The sequence below is a fragment of the Engystomops pustulosus genome, chromosome 1 (assembly GCF_040894005.1).
Source record: "Engystomops pustulosus chromosome 1, aEngPut4.maternal, whole genome shotgun sequence".
Classification (NCBI taxonomy): domain Eukaryota; kingdom Metazoa; phylum Chordata; class Amphibia; order Anura; family Leptodactylidae; genus Engystomops; species Engystomops pustulosus.
The window spans coordinates 153,187,293-153,204,082 of record NC_092411.1 but is presented as its reverse complement, the minus strand read 5'-3'; the positions used below and the strand labels follow the sequence as shown (position 1 = coordinate 153,204,082).

Sequence of the window (16,790 nt, the reverse complement as noted above, 5' to 3'; positions counted from 1 at the left end):
ATAGTCTACACACATAGGGGCTGCCCTGAGCCCTTGGTGTTCTGCTGATAAAGAAGTGATAGAAGCCTACGTGATACCCTATGAGGCCAATTTCCTTTAATACTTTGTACATTCTTTTTGTACTTTATGTTACATCTTTGGTTCCTCGAATCTATCGATCTGTCTCCCCATCGCTTCACTGTTTTGTTGGGGTTTGGGGGGGAATTTGGGGGATGTTTTGTTATTCGATGTGGGCCATTTTCCTTCTTTATTGTTTTCTATAGATAAATACAGTACTGTATATATATATATATATATATATATATATATACTCAACGGCCACTTTATTAGGTACACCAGTCCAACTGCTCGTTAAAACTTAATTTCTAATCAGCCAATCACATGGCGGCAACTCATTTAGGCATGTAGACATGGTCAAGACAATCTCCTGCAGTTCAAACCGAGCATCAGTATGGGGAAGAAAGGTGATTTGAGTGCCTTTGAACGTGGCATGGTTGTTGGTGCCAGAAGGGCTGGTCTGAGTATTTCAGAAACTGCTGATCTACTGGGATTTTCACGCACAACCATCTCTAGGGTTTACAGAGAATGGTCCGAAAAAGAAAAAACATCCAGTGAGCGGCAGTTCTGTGGGCGGAAATGCCTTGTTGATGCCAGAGGTCAGAGGAGAATGGACAGACTGGTTCGAGCTGATAGAAAGGCAACAGTGACTCAAATCGCCACCCGTTACAGCCAAGGTAGGCAGAAGAGCATCTCTGAATGCACAGTACGTCGAACTTTGAGGCAGATGGGCTACAGCAGCAGAAGAACACACCGGGTGCCACTCCTTTCAGCTAAGAACAGGAAACTGAGGCTACAATTTGCACAAGCTCATCGAAATTGGACAGTAGAAGATTGGAAAAACGTTGCTTGGTCTGATGAGTCTTGATTTCTGCTGCGACATTCGGATGGTAGGGTCAGAATTTGGTGTCAACAACATGAAAGCATGGATCCATCCTGCCTTGTATCAACGGTTCATGCTGGTGGTGGTGGTGTCATGATGTGGAGAATATTTTCTTGTCACTCTTTGGGCCCCTTGGTACCAATTGAGCATCGTTGCAACGCCACAGCCTACCTGAGTATTGTTGCTGACCATGTCCATCCCTTTATGACCACAATGTACCCAACATCTGATGGCTACTTTCAGCAGGATAATGCGCCATGTCATAAAGCTGGAATCATCTCAGACTGGTTCCCTGAACATGACAATGAGTTCGCTGTACTCAAATGGCCTCCACAGTCACCAGATCTCAATCCAATAGAGCATCTTTGGGATGTGGTGGAACGGGAGATTCGCATCATGGATGTGCAGCCGACAAATCTGCGGCAACTGTGTGATGCCATCATGTCAATATGGACCAAAATCTCTGAGGAATGCTTCCAGCACCTAGTTGAATCTATGCCACGAAGAATTGAGGCAGTTCTGAAGGCAAAAGGGGGTCCAACCCGTTACTAGCATGGTGTACCTAATAAAGTGGCCGGTGAGTGTATATATATATATATATATATATATATATATATATATATATATATATATACACACCAGTATATATATAAAATTCATTGTCATTTTAGCAATAAAGGTAATATATAAAAAGAGTTGACTTGACCTAATAGAAATTACAGTGATTCCATCAACAATCAGTGGAAAACAAAATTGTAAACAGCCCAGATTTTGGAGTAAAAAGTATAAAATGAATGATTTTTTTTTTTTTTTTTTAAATCATAATTTGTGCTTTTCATACTTCTTTTAAATAGGAGTGGGGTTTAGAGGTGTAGCCCCGTGTTTAATTGTTATCCTCTATCCACTAACCTTGCTCTAGTGAAGCCAGTCTTTTGTTTTCATCTCTGGGTGAACCGGTTTGGATGAGGGTTTCTGTAAAACCTATGTATGCATAAAACACAGATGTAACATTACTTCTTAAAGAATGTTTTCTGTTTGAATGTATTCATATATATCAGTATTTTATATCAGTACCTGCTGAATCCTTACTTCCAGTTAGATCTACTTCAGTCAAAGCACTAGGCCATGACTTATGTACTTGATGACCTTTTCCTCCTAATAAAACAAGCAATGGTTAAATTCAATTCACTTGAAGGAGTGTGAGTATAGTCTACTGTGCACTGGAATATACATCTATTTTCTGCTTGTAATTAAATACACAACGTGATTAAACTGTTTACAAGGATTCTGTTTACGAGAATTCTTGAAAATGGGAGTGAGGTTGATATTAAAATCTTAGTCTTAGTTTTAGGATCTTAGTCTTAGATCATTGGCAGGGCAGAGAACACATAAAGTGCAAAGACATTTTATGCATTTTACCAGTTACCCTATATAATTCTACTGTCACACAATAGTATCACAAAATGGGGGAATGAGGATAACTCTGTGGCCCATGTATTGCCAAAAACACTTGTAAAATGTTTTAGTACATTGTTCTCACCTCTCCTCTCGACAGACCTTTCCTCTCCTGTAATATCTTTATTATCTGTTGATGGAAAATCTTTTGAACTTAAACTTGACTTTCTGTTTCTGATGCATGGTGACCTAGACATACAAAAACAATCTTAGAAAATTATTTAAAACCCACATTGTGAAGTATTCTAAAATGTTAACGAACATTTATAAAGTTTCATACAATGATATCTGTGGTGTGTATGGCTGGAAGTCATATGAAATATCAGGCTCTGTTCCAGCTCCAAGTTGTCTAACATATGATGCATACTGCTGTCCCAAGTCGTACAATTTGCTGCTCTCACATAATGTCTGAAAACCAACTGGTAACGGTGCTGTTTCCATGTGCATGCTCTGATAATATGAGATGGTGGCCTGGAGAGACAGAGAACACATCAGTCAGAGGATTCTACTAAACAACAACAGTTGACAGTACAGATAAGATGTTCGTTTTACTACAAGTACATAACACTCAGAATGAGATCAAAATGCTAGAATTAAAAAATATATATATTGTTTTCTTGTACCGAGCGTAGGATCTGGTCAGTTTGTTTGATGAGCTCCTGCAGCTGCCGGAGAACATTGACTTTCACATCCTCCAGTTCCTGTTTTTGTGTCTTTGCATCTGCAATGCAAGTTCTGTAGGTTGCCATTGCTTCTTCAGCCTATGAGAGAAAAATAGGGTATTGGGAGGGGTATTACACATTTACATATATTCAATAAAAATTTATATGGTGGGGGTATCTATGTGAGCGCCATCCCATAGGACTGCCGACAAGCATTTTTTTTCCGGTCCTTTATCTCTTACTGACCCTGTTTTTTGCTTCTTCCTCAGCCCTCCTTTTCTTGTCAATAGATTTGGTTCCACTGTGACTCTGCTCCTCTTCAGCACGAGCTGCGTTGTACTGAGCTTTCTCATGCTCTTCACTGCGCTGCATGTATATCTGCTTTGCCTTCCGCAGGTTAGTTTCTGCCTCTAACTGAAAACATATTCCAAAAAAAAAAGAATTAAAAGAGGTGTAAAGTTTGAGATATAATCTCAATATGTCTATTGCTGGAAAATTGTCCTACCAATTTGCGTTGGGCTCTCTGCCACTGCTCCTTCAGCTCTTTCCTGCGTTTCTCGTGTTCCAAGCGGCGCATGTTCACTGGCTTTAGAGAGAATAAGATATTTAAAGCGTGAAATGTATAATATACTGTATATGTATTATATATATTGCCATTATTATCTGTCACGATTCAGAAGCTTTCTAAAATACTTACCTGCAAGAAAGTTTGCTGCTGCAGTGTCAATGCTGTGTGCAGAACACCATGTGCATGGTCCTGATCCTGCTCCAAAGCTACAGAATAAATGGACTGGAAAGGCATGTATGGCTGAGAGAGGAAATACAGATTTTAGATATAGCTACTTATACATGAAATTTGTATGATTAGAAATCACATCTCTTCATTTCCTCATGAAATGAAGGGATAAATGTTTATTTTTTCCATGTAAAGACGTCATTAAGGTTTATTTGGGACACTAAACAACAGGTCCGTTGTTTTAGGGTCCCAAATCGACCTGACAGGTCCTCTATAAACAAAATCTACCATTAAAATCAAGTATGATAAACAAGGGACATTTATTCCAAGACACTATAGCAATCTTCTTAGATTTTTTTTTGCTTGTGGCCTCCTTCCTTCTAAAATCAACTTTTATAATTTTGCTAATGAGCCTGAAGAGTGGCTCAGTGCTGTCACTTTACAGGCTGTTACAATGAGCAGAGCAGGTCTTCCCCCCCCCCCCCGTGCTTCCTGTTTCTGCTAGATTACACAGGTAGAGGGAGGAGGGAGAGTACAGGGGGTTGGGTAAGACATGTTCTTCTCATTGTAAAAGTCTGTGAATTTGCAGCACAAATCTAAAGCCTGGATCTATGATGTTTGATTTTGATGGTAGGTTTTCTTTAACCCCTTCCCGCACCAGGACATTCTATCTCGTCCTGCTTCTGGAATCGGCTCACAAATAGAGCGGCACTAGAAGTAGTGGGTGTCAGCTGTATATTACAGCTGGATATGTTACAGCGTTCCAAAGTGACACAGGGCAGATTTGAAAAATGGGTCTGTCCTGGAGGTCAAAAACGGTCCTGAAGGGGTTAAGGCAAGACCAGAAATTAATTAAAAGGGTGGGTACCATTTAGCCTTTAAACTTTCCCCGTTATTTTATTCCACACCCTTATTTTCATTTTTTTTCGTTTTTAACCTTTACATGTACATGCACCTGCAGGGTGCAAAACTGCATCAGCAAATATGGAGTGAAATACTGAAAATGTAATAATCAATGGTGGAGCCTGGTGCCGGTAAAAACCACATTAGGAAAAAAGCATGTACTTTTGATGACCTTAACACTGCATTCACACTACACCCCTACTCTAGTAACCCCTATACATGGCTGTCTAGCCTGGGTCTATTTGTTATTGTAACTAGTATATTTTCCCCATATGTAATGTGGTCATGTAACCTTGATTGTGCTGTATCGCAATGTTCTGTAGCTATGCTTCTATGCAATTAAGGAACTAGCAACATGTAAGGACATGCCTCTCGTAGTGTATTTATGGATATGTCAAGCCTGTCTCTAACAATGCAACAATCGCCGGAACACTATGTACAAAATAATAATAAAGAATAATAAAGTTGTATTGTATCATATCGTAAGATTTTACCTCTTGAGTCAAGGCACTTTTTGATGTATTGACAAGTTTCTGGAGCCCTTTGGCATATTCCATCTCTGCAACAAATCGGACATAAAAAGTTTTGTATTTTAAAAGAACATAAAGCCATATTATGATGACAAAACTGTCAAATTATGTGGAATTAGAAATTATGGTGTGATAAATAGAACCACACAATGAAATGACACAGGAGACACATTGGGGCAGATTTACTTACCCGGTCCATTCGCTATCCAGCGGCGCGTTCTCTGCGGTGGATTCGGGTCCGGCCGGGATTCACTAAGGTAGTTCCTCCGACGTCCACCAGGTGGTGCTGCTGTGCTGAAGTTCACCAGCCTATTCCTAGTGAAGGTAAGCGCAAGTCCCGCGACACTTTTTTTTTTTCAATGCGGTGGTTTTTCCCAAATACATTGGGTTTTCGTTCGGCCACACCCCCGATTTCCGTCACGTGCATGCCAGCGCCGATGCGCCACAATCCGATCGCGTGCGCCAAAATCCCGGGGCAATACAGGGAAAATCGGCATAAATCGGAAATATTCTGGTAACACGCCGGGAAAACGCGAATCGGGCCCTTAGTAAATGACCCCCATTGTTATTAGACATACAATTATACAATAAAATATTCTGTGCAAATAATCAGCTGTCTGCCTAGCACAGCAAAGCAAGGAAGCTGGTAAGCAGTGCAGTGTCTTTAATTTAAGTCCGAAATGTCAATTCTCAATAGGCGAGTACAGTCCTGACAATATACTTCCGTGGTTCTCCTCAAATAGCAACCTTACCATGTGTCTATACCCTATATAAGCCTCTAGAGGGCCCTAAATCCCTACACATTTTTAATTTGGCCAATTTAATATAGATGACATATACAAAGAAGAAGATAAACAAGCACAACTATTAAAATAAGTAACTATAGAAGCCACGTATTGCCTACTTAGGTGTTGCAGCATGATTTTCCTACTTTTAATACAGAATTCCATGGCTCCTTTTCCTTCATATTGTTCCATGCCTATTGTGTCTAAAGTAAGCAGCACCTACAATTTCTTTAATAGCATCAACAAGGATGAGGGCTATTTATGTAGCCACCTTTCGGCATTAGCAGTATGTCTGGGAATTGTAATTGCCATGTCCCCTGTTCCTGTTCCTCCATGTGATCTGCTTTTCTGGCACAACTTAAAGGGGCATTCCGGGAATATGAATGTCTGACACAAAAACCCATGATGATACAAATAAATGAATACAACAATACTCAATGTCATTAGTCACAAAACGGAGCATAAATAGTTTGATTTTATGATTCACAACATTTTATGTCCTCTCTAAAGTAGGTGGAGTTATCACAAAGATGTCCGCCACTGGAAAATACAAGTCCCATGATCCTTTAGTTCTCAGTAACTCCTCCTACCACTTATGCTCTGCTCCCAGTGATGATGTAACAGGTTTTCTTGCTCTGTTACCATAGTAATGATGTGTAACTGCCATCACCACAACACTGGCCATACTGGATGTACTGCAACCAACCGACTACAGCCAAACGTAGTGGTGCTCACATGACCTGCCCAGACAGGTACAGAACATGTGACCAGCAGCCATCTTCTGTCCTGCAACGGACCGCGTGGAGGAAATTAACGGACTGATTAAAGGGCCGGTAGCATTTTAATTCTTCATTACAGTCTATGTCACCAGCATTTTCTGCTAAGGGGAGCAAAATTTTAAATAACAACTAATTACACATTAGCTTATATTTTGAGTATGCATTTGCATATGAATTATGCTGATTCCTGGAATACCCCTTTAATGAAATGAAAGTTCCTGTGGACCTTGTCTGTACTAAAGTGAAAGGGGTATTCCCATTTCAGCAAATAAATGTTATTGTTTTTATTAATGAAAAGTTGTGCAGTTTTTAAATATACTCTCAATATCAATTGGTAACAGTTTTCTAGATCTCTGCTTGCTGTCTTTCTATAGGAAGCTTCTATGTTTACTTCCGTGCACCTGTGTGACCATGGTCAGATTTCTGTACACTGGAAGTTAACATAGAATCTTTCTGTAGCAGGACAGCAAGCAGAGATCTAGACAACCGCGAGGAATTGATACAGAAAGTATATTTGAAAATTGTATAACTTTTTATTATACAAAACAATAACACCAGTTTGCTGAAATGAGAATAACTCTTTAAGTTTGAATAATAATAATTCCTTTATTTTTATTACGCACCTCAACGATAGCTAATAAAATATATCTGCTAATTGTTGCAGCATTTGTAGACTTGTTACCTGGCTATCTAGCAGCAAACATAGGGTCATCTGACAAAAAGATAATAAACAAATGCATGCTACAAAAGGGCTTGGCAGCAAGTTCACCAAAAATATCAATGAGATAAATAGCAGTACTCCAACAGCCATCTCAAGTGAAGAAAGGTTTTAGATGTGACTTTTCGGCTTACAGTAGATGCTTGAAAAAGTCTACTGCAGTGGTTCTCAACCTGTGGGTCGCGACCCCGGCGGTGGTCGAATGACCCAAAAACAGGGGTCGCCTAAAGCCATCGGAGCCACGATTTTATTGCATTTTTGGCACAAATACAATATTCTTGTACATGGTTTGGGGTCACCGCAAGATGAGGAACTGTATTGCGGGGTCACAGCATTAGAAAGGTTGAGAACCACTGGTCTACTGTAAGCTAAAACGTCGCATGGATACGGTTGTTGCTACCATTTTTCTCACTGATATCTATAAAAAGTTAAATACACAGCAGATGAGTATAATATTATTGTGGAGTGAAAGCCAACGGAGACAGGCTATACTTCATGTATCTAAAAATAAGAAAAAGGCAGTACCACGAATCCAGTGAAAAACAGGTGCTTTATTCTATGGCTACGTTTAGGCTTCTTAACACTGAATTCATGGTTGGATTCATGGTTGGAGTAGTGCATTTTTTCTTATAATTATTTATTTATCTATCCATCCATAAATTGGTATTGGTCAGAAAATCACATGGAGCACAAAACACTCTTGGGCTACACAAAAAAACTCAAAAGTTATAAAAACAGATACATAAAATATTAATATAAGTGTTACATTGAAACTTACCCAAAACAGTTCTTTTCTCTATGTAACTTGTCACATCTTTCATATATTTTGCTAAGTTTTTTGCATAAAAAAAAGCAGCTCGTACTCCTCCTTCACTCCTCTGTAAGATTACATCCACATCATCACCTAAAGGGCTTCCTAAATTTACAAAATGGTAAAAGCCAGTCAAATTATACGGTTGATGTCATGTTGATATCAAATGAAGCTTCAACAAATGGAGCAGAAGGTAATCTTCTTGAACCATTTTAGTTTACACTTTCTGTTAATGAAATTTTTGGTAATAAGTTTTTGATTAGCGTTTATCAATAAACAAAGAAACCCAGGGAAAGGATACTGTATAGAAAAGGGATATCCCTAATGAATAATGTGTCTTACCAGTATCCACATACTCTGCACTGGAGAGGGTGCTTTCACTACCAGCTAGGCCACCATATAAGCTTTCCATGGACTGTTGGGAAAAAGGGATACAAATTACAATAATAATAATAATAATATGAAAGGGATAATTGCAAATTAAATTTAGGAAGTCTACACAAATCTTGGATGGCAAATGTAAAGAGTTAGATTAAAGCGTGACAAGTAAACTGTGGAGATACATTAATAACCCTCTGCCTACTGCACTCCACTCCTGCCTGTGTGAGATACAAAACATTTTATTCTTAACATATAACTATACTTTAAGCAAAACTGAATACATCAACAATGCAGATGATAATAACTTTGTAAAATGCCCCTTTTTTCCCCTGCCTTATTTTAGCAGTTTGTGTATATCAGCTTTTGGTCCTGTACTTCACTGACAACTGAGAGTTAAAGGAGCCTGATAATGTTCCCCAAGGCATAACTCATTGCAGACAGTCCCTATATAGTCTAAGATTTAGGTATGGGAAGAGTTAATTTTTACCCTGCTTTCCCTATCATTATGCTGTGTATAGGCTTTCAGATACATGCTCACTATAGGAAAACACAGGGATGTACAGGTTTGAAAAACCTGGGTTGGCAAGACGCGCTGCCCCAATTGAGTAAAATCCGACAAGGTAGTATAGTTCATGGTTCAAGGTATTATTTTTTTGTAGAATAAAAGGTCACATCCCTGTGATTCCCTATCCGGCACTACCTCTGTACTGGACTCCGGGAAGACGCAGCACACCCCACCCACAACCACTGGAGAACAAAAAGTATCTACTCTAGACGCTTAAGACACAAGGTGTCACCAGGTGAGCAGATACCCTCTAATACTTCACTCTCAAGTTTCTTATTGCACTAGGGGCGCCGCCCGTGTCCTTTTCTATTTTTCACTATAGGAAAAGTAAGAAGCAGAAAACATACAAAAGAAGCCAGGTGCATAGCCACAGCAGCCACTAGGCCAAAATATCTTACCTGACTCTGGTCCCCAAGTGGAAGGGATAACAAGGTGCTGCTGTCCACTTCGCCCATAAGGAATTCTGATATTCTAAGGGAAACATACACCGTAAGTCACACTTAAATGGACAATTTGTGAAGCCCAAAGTAATATATGTCCTAGCATTTGTCATTGTTATCACTTACGTGCTGCTGAAGCACACTGCCATGCTTTCCAGAGCCTTCTCAAAATCTCGCTTCTCATTTTCAATGCTTGTTTCATAGTGGAATCCTGTGCAGATAAAACGTATAACAAGTAATAATGCTCCATTAAGCAACATATAGAAGGAATAGATAGACTGTACACATTGTATGTCATGAAGTAAGTGAAACACAATGAATGCTGATATGTGGATTCATTGCATATCCAATGTTAACATATAAATTAACATACAAACTTTAAATAACAGGTGTCAGTTGTTATACAGTAAAAATATATATTCAGGTATGGTACAGGATATATAACAAAGAGGAATATGCATTGTATGAGATGCGTGGAGACATAGTTTATCCAGTCCACCCACTTCTTTGTAAATATAGATTTGTTCTCTTTGTGATTTGTAGCAGGGATTACATGGTGTAGCTGTTGTGGACAACAGAGGGTGGGGCACCAATTACTTAGGAAGTCGGAAAAAATGCACAAAAACGGTTATTTCTGTGTATAACGCTGGGTGCATAGATTTGAAAGTTAAATACGGCGCTCGTCCAACTCAGTCGGATCGACGGCAGGCCCCCTAATTTGTGTTGCATGGAGGCAAGCGCAGCTGCACCGAAAAAGGGTTGTGTGTGACACAATAGCAGTGCAGACACTTATTCAATATCGCTGAAAGCCGTTTCCCGCCAGAAGAATGTACAAAGTCCCAATAAAGTGCAGAAAAAGCCCTTACTAAATGTGACCTATCACCTGATGAATAGAAGGTAGAGTGGTTGCGTTCCAATATTTGGCTATTAAGTTTCTCGTGCAGTTAAGTATATGGGAGAGTAAAGTGAGATGAGAAATAGGAAGGTTTTCTAGTCCCAGGGATAGTAGGGCTACTTCTGGGCCCCAAGGTATATAGTTGGGTATAATTTCTGTAAGTTTTATGTGGACTGATCTCCAGAGGGTTTGCACTTGACTACAGGTCCACCATACATGTAATAGGAACTTATATCTTTGTTGCATCTCCGACAAAGATATATCCTATGTGTGTACAAAAGAGACAATCTATATGGTGTGAGGTACCATCTATATATCAGTTTTCTTGATGTTTTTAGGCGGTTTTGGAAGTGGTGGGTAGGGCATATCTCCATGCATTTTCATCAAATTCCATATCCAGTTCATTTTCCCCTTTCAATTGGAATGGGAGTTTCCATAGTGTGTCAGTGATAGGATTTCTTTGTACCCTCTGCTTAAAAGCCTTATTGTGAAGCTCTGTATTTGCGAAGAAAGTACCATATAGAGTTTTTGTTGTATTTGTGTTTAGATTTAGTTAATGCATGGTTTCCCTCAATATAAGATATTTGAAGAAATCCTCTCTAGGAATTTTATATTTACTTATAAGTATTCAATTAATTATTTGTACTCATAAATTATGGAAGCCTAATGACACCCAGTTTGAGAAGACAATCTTGGGCATCAGTTTCTGGATACTTTCCATGGGAAGTCAGAGTACGATAATTATTAATTATTAATTATTGGGATTAATACTCTAATGGGGTGTTTCTTGACCCACAACTGTAATCCTGCTTTAATTGTGGGCGAAAAGGCATTTAGAAATTTTGTTTGTCATGGCAACTTGTCATAGGAAGGGATTCATGTTTAGTTGGTGTAATATTTCTGTCTCCATTCTTACCCAATGTTTGTAGGTATGAGGGATCTACCAATCTTTGATTTGGTCTAAAATTGTGGCGGAGGTGGGGATAGGTAAATTACAGAAATAGTAAAGAATTTTTGGTAGGATTAGTTGGATCAATTGGATAAGTGGAAACGTTTTGAAAATCTTTCTGTATTTGGGTAATAAGCTGGTTGCACTTAGTGATAGCTAGTTTATTACGGTTAAGATTAATTCCCAGATAAGGAATTTCTCCTTTGGCCCACACATATGGAAAATCATCTGCTATTTTATCATGGGTAGTATCTGGGATGTCAATGTTTAATATTAAGGATTTAGAGTAGTTTACCTTGTAATAGCTCGGGTCATTACTTACCTTTAACCTTGGAGATAAGAGTCCCAGCCGCAGTCAAAGTCTCCACTGTATTGAGCAAGGGATATTTGTTGATCACTTGGCGGAGAAGTCTCAGTGCTTCTCCAAGGCATTCATGTGCCAGTGGCCGCCGGGGCTCTTTTAACTCTGTGAATCAGAAAACACCAAACATAAGGTCTCTGATGGTAAACCATATTGTAATATAAACACATTGTTCTAAAAAATAATAAAATCTAAAAAAATTAAATCCATATGGATACCATAAAGTGCTGTAAAGATTTGGTATATAAGGGCGGGTTAATACCTCTGTTTTTTGCATTAGGTTTTGTGAGCCAAACCCGGGTGGTCAAACACACAGAACAGGTTTAACTCTTTCATTGTAACTGATCATTAAGGATTCTCCAAACCTAGTTTTTTTCACAATAACTTTAAGCAGTAACTTATATGTGAAGCATCAGATTCCCCTACAGAGAGTGAATCAAAATCTTCAAGTAACAAGGTAATGGGGATGGGGTGGGGGAGTATTGCTTTATCAGAATCTCTTATGGGTTAGATGTAATCTACACAAGAACTGAAAACAAGAACTGAAACAGCCCTCTAATCTGGTTCCACAAAAGATGTTCCAAATCTCCCTTTAATCTCATACTATTACATGTACACATTCATTAGTATAAAACTAATAATACACTGGATAATGTAGTGCAGGTGCAACACAATAATAAACTTTTTTTTTTCTACGATGGAATTAATTCTTCACATGTTTATGGGGTTGTTAACCACTCGTGAATTAAGGCACTCTGTAAAATAGTAGGGAAATATACTCGACAGTGGGGCACATTTACATACCTGGCCTCTGGAGTTCACAGAAAGTGCATTGTCCGACGATAGTGCACTGTGCCCCGATTCACCAAGATTTGGGCAGATTTATCAAGTGTCTGAAAGTCAGAATATTTCAAGTTGCCTATGGCAACCAATCACAGCTCAGCTTTCATTTTACCAGTGATCATGAATATTTAAAGGGGAGCTGGAAATATTCTGACTTTCAGACACTTGATAAATCTGCCCCATTGTGCGAAGATATCCTGCATGTGTTGTTTCCCCGCTCATGTCCGACAGAGTTCAACATCTTTTTAGCAGTGCATGTAAGTGCATTGTCTTGCAACACAATTTGAAAGTTAAATTCCGAATAAGTCGGAATGTCTGACGATATGCCCCCTAGATGTTGCAATCCAAGCCAGAGCCAATGCGCCAAAAAAGGATCACGCGCAGCAAAATCCCAGCGCAAACACCTGTTAAAGGAAACCTACCACTTAAAAGTGGTAGGTTTATACACATATACATGGAACCAGCTCAGGGTGAGCTTGTGCCAAAGCATCTTTTTGTTAGGGGAACAAAGCCCCTATCGCAGAATTATAAGTTATATTAACTTATAACTCGGCGCACCGCACTTGGGCACAGCGCACCATGCGCGCGCCAGTGCGTGCGCCGGATTCTAAAGTGCTGGAGAGCCGGTGACGTCACCTAGCTCTCCGGCACACGCGCGACTGCGCAACTTAGCACGGCCTGTTTCCCCCTTTAAATACCTGTGCAAGGCGTGTAATGCCCAAAAAGGGGGCACAGTCTGATAAAAGTGAGCAGCGCGACCCTTAGTAAATGAGCCCCAGTTTTTTGGGGATCAAAACAGTCTTATAGAATGGCATTTGCTCATTTTTAAGGTAAGCCCTTGCACAGATTGATCCATACTGTTTTTAGGTCTGAAAACTACATCAGAACGGCTAATATTCTTTACAATGAATGTAAAATAATTCATACTCCCAGGGCTTATAAGCTATTCATTTAGATGGGTTTGAAAAGCGTCCTCCTCCATGAGTGGTTTGTTAGTTTACCTCTAAATCTGCTTTGGAATTTCAAGACAATGTCAACAATACATTGCCATCTGTAAAGCAGACCAGAAGGGTCTCTCACATACACAATAACAGCATAGAATTATATTCATTTGTGGTAGTTGTGAAGTTTAACATTTCTACTTAAGTTTAAAAATTAAAGAACATTATCACCGGTAAATATATGTGATACCCAAGTCTTACACTTGTTTACTGGTTATTCTATCTGTGTACAGATTTTTCTTTACATTATACAATTAAAATTCCACCGCAGTAAATTATCTTCCAATATGTCCGATGGGAGCCTTAAAGAAGTTTCTGGTCCTAGTTCATGGTTTCTGCAAGCCCAATTTAATAAGAAAGTCAGAATATTTGGAATGAATTTCTAACTTGTCACTGCAAGCTATAAGACATCAAGGATAGATAGCCATTTAGAATAAATTCTGCTGCTCTATGTAGTGTGAAGTAGGAGAGGACACAGAGAGTAGATGGGGACTTGGACTGTTGGAGCTGCCCTTCCCCCGGGACTTGCTTGCAGGGAGTCAGGTAATGTTACTTTTCTTTTAAACAATTAGAGAACCTCTATAATGTCTTGATTGTTTGCTATAAAGATCTATGAAAAGTGTCCTATTTATTTCAGGAACTATCAATGTGATATATGGAAAAACAACTACCACCCACTGCATTACAACAGTTCAGTTTAGATGTTCAGGATATGTGTAGAATCTGAAAAATTGAATTACTGAATGAGACTCAAGTCCTATACCAGATAATAAACTTGTTTCTCAAATTAGTTGTAAGCTATACACCATAATTTAGAGCCTTACATTATAAATTATATAGATCTGTTTATGTGCCACAACCTGTTTAAAGATAGTAGCCTGGTTTTCCTTGTAGTAAGTTTTTCTTACAGAGACTGCCAATCAAGCCCGCTGAGTAGGCGTGTGGAGTCTTATAGCCATTGATGCTCTACTAGGAGGATTCTGGGAAAATATTCAAAGTTTTCCAGGATGGGGTAAGGAATTTCCTTGTGTCATTCCATATGTAGCTTGAAACAATACAGCTTGGAAGTCCTTATCTAGTGGATGGAATACTATGAAAAGAACAATACTGGAATTCTGAACAAGATTCATCTGGTCTGTGGCCCATTAATAGATATTTGTAGAAAAAACAAACACTTTCTCATAGATGTTCTCAGAAACCAAAAACAACCAAAAGTTTTGTCTGTCTCAAAATAAACAAAAAGAAGGACTTGTACAAACTATGTAGCTTAGATTGATGATTCAGTTACCATCTGGAGAACAGAAGAAGCACTTAAGTACAATCTATGACAAGCTAGCCACTGAGGTTCTGCTCATATTCTACCTGTACACACTTTCATATACCGGCATTTCACATTAAATGAAACATTGACAACTTTTTTACTTGCTTTGCCCAGGTTGAAGAGTGACCTTGGAAGGAAATGATACAAATTCACCAAACTGCTGCAAATAACACTCTATCATAAAGGGCATACTGTACTGTGGTTTACAGTTTCGTTGGCCCAGCATTCCTCATATTGTTAGTGTGGGTTTATGGTAGACAGTTAATTCGGTTTATCAAAGGTGTTTCCATGTGACATTAGAGAAGGGGCAGGATGACCAATAAAACAAATGATTTGTCCACACCTCTAATGTTGTTAGCACTACAATGTCTACAATTCTCAACTAGATATTGGTATGCCTGCAGAAGAACACCATTCCTAGAAAAGATATCTACAATAATGAAATATAATAAAAAAAAAGGTCAGCCTCCACGTGAAGTGAAATTAATTTACTGGAGCTCTATACATATATTTATTGCATAAGACATTGGTGGGGGACCTGCTTCTCTTTTGTTTGTGGGCCAAAATAGGTAATGGTGTAAATGCAGGGGGATGACCACCTTAACTTGGTGCTGACTTTCTTTTTTAAGATATAAGTAAAACATTTATTTAATAGGATTCCAACCTTTGTGTTACTTTACAACTTACAAGAATACATTTTAATTGGGTACAAACTTTAGTTTAATGAACAAATGATCAGTCCTATAAGCTCAGTTTAAGGCCCTTAATCTATTGCCTGTAGTTGCCTTGCAAGGGACTTAAAAATAATCTTCTTTCTTTACAGTGTGCATCTACCTAAGGAAATCTTGGACAGTCCTTTGCATGTGCTGGTTCAATGTGCAGTCCAAATCAGTCACCATAGTCTTATTTAAGCCTATCAACCCTATAAGGCTATATTCACACCTGAGCTGTTGCAGATCATTTAAAAAAAATGCCAGACAAACCACTGCAGCATAATGCTTTACTTTGTCTGGAAAAATGCCTGACCAATGTGATAGAAACCATATGGGACTAATAGTCAAGAGGACCTCTGGGGCTGTTCAAGTCTATCATGCAATGGGGTCCAACATTTTCCTGGTCTTGCAGCAAAAAAAAAGAAAGAAAGAAAAAAAATGTATGCAGCATAGGTGATAGCCCTATTAGAAGTAAATGGGTTCTGCGGGACACCACTTGTGTCTGTCACTGATGAGAGGAGAGCCTTAGTAGCCAAATCTAATCCCATAGTCATTTTAAGATTTACAGATTTGTGTATTTCCACTAAGCTCTGGTTCTGCACACTTAAGAGAGAAACATGAGCTGTTGCATTGCTGTATAGAAGAAAAAGGTTTCTTCAGCAACTGATCATTTTCTTTAAAATAAAATTACTTTCATGAGGGAAATTATACATTAACCTCCCCGAAGATAAATGGACTTTTCTTTCATAAAACGAAATGTACTCACACTGCATTTAAAGTGTACATTTAGTGTTGTGCCAAGAAAAAAACTGGTGTATATAATACATACTGATTTTCCCAACAGGAGCAAAGAGATTTTAGTCTCCCTTGGATCAGTATACAGTAATGAACTTTCATTACCATTGTAGTTGACTATGTTATCTTATGCATCTTATGCATGTTATCTTTTTTATTAAAAAATAGGACCCTCTGAGCAACTTTCGGAACTGTGTTTACACTCCC

The 16,790-nt window shown here is 38.8% G+C and overlaps 1 protein-coding gene across 8 annotated transcripts in view; it reads right to left on the bottom strand.

Annotated features, from left to right (window-relative positions):
• The window catches only part of ARHGAP45 (Rho GTPase activating protein 45), an 84,699-nt gene that overhangs the window by 6,385 nt on the left and 61,524 nt on the right, over window positions 1–16,790 (bottom strand). For all 8 annotated transcript variants that reach the window (XM_072111462.1, XM_072111443.1, XM_072111492.1 and 5 more), the window contains 14 exons: window positions 11,872–12,015; window positions 9,832–9,916; window positions 9,664–9,736; window positions 8,662–8,734; window positions 8,287–8,424; window positions 5,191–5,255; window positions 3,755–3,865; window positions 3,563–3,643; window positions 3,304–3,471; window positions 3,019–3,156; window positions 2,676–2,866; window positions 2,481–2,584; window positions 2,015–2,095; window positions 1,850–1,921 (listed from right to left, as the gene is read on the bottom strand). In XM_072111462.1, the coding sequence (XP_071967563.1) occupies window positions 1,850–1,921; window positions 2,015–2,095; window positions 2,481–2,584; window positions 2,676–2,866; window positions 3,019–3,156; window positions 3,304–3,471; window positions 3,563–3,643; window positions 3,755–3,865; window positions 5,191–5,255; window positions 8,287–8,424; window positions 8,662–8,734; window positions 9,664–9,736; window positions 9,832–9,916; window positions 11,872–12,015 (1,524 nt within the window). The remainder of the gene's footprint in view (window positions 1–1,849; window positions 1,922–2,014; window positions 2,096–2,480; window positions 2,585–2,675; window positions 2,867–3,018; window positions 3,157–3,303; window positions 3,472–3,562; window positions 3,644–3,754; window positions 3,866–5,190; window positions 5,256–8,286; window positions 8,425–8,661; window positions 8,735–9,663; window positions 9,737–9,831; window positions 9,917–11,871; window positions 12,016–16,790) is intronic.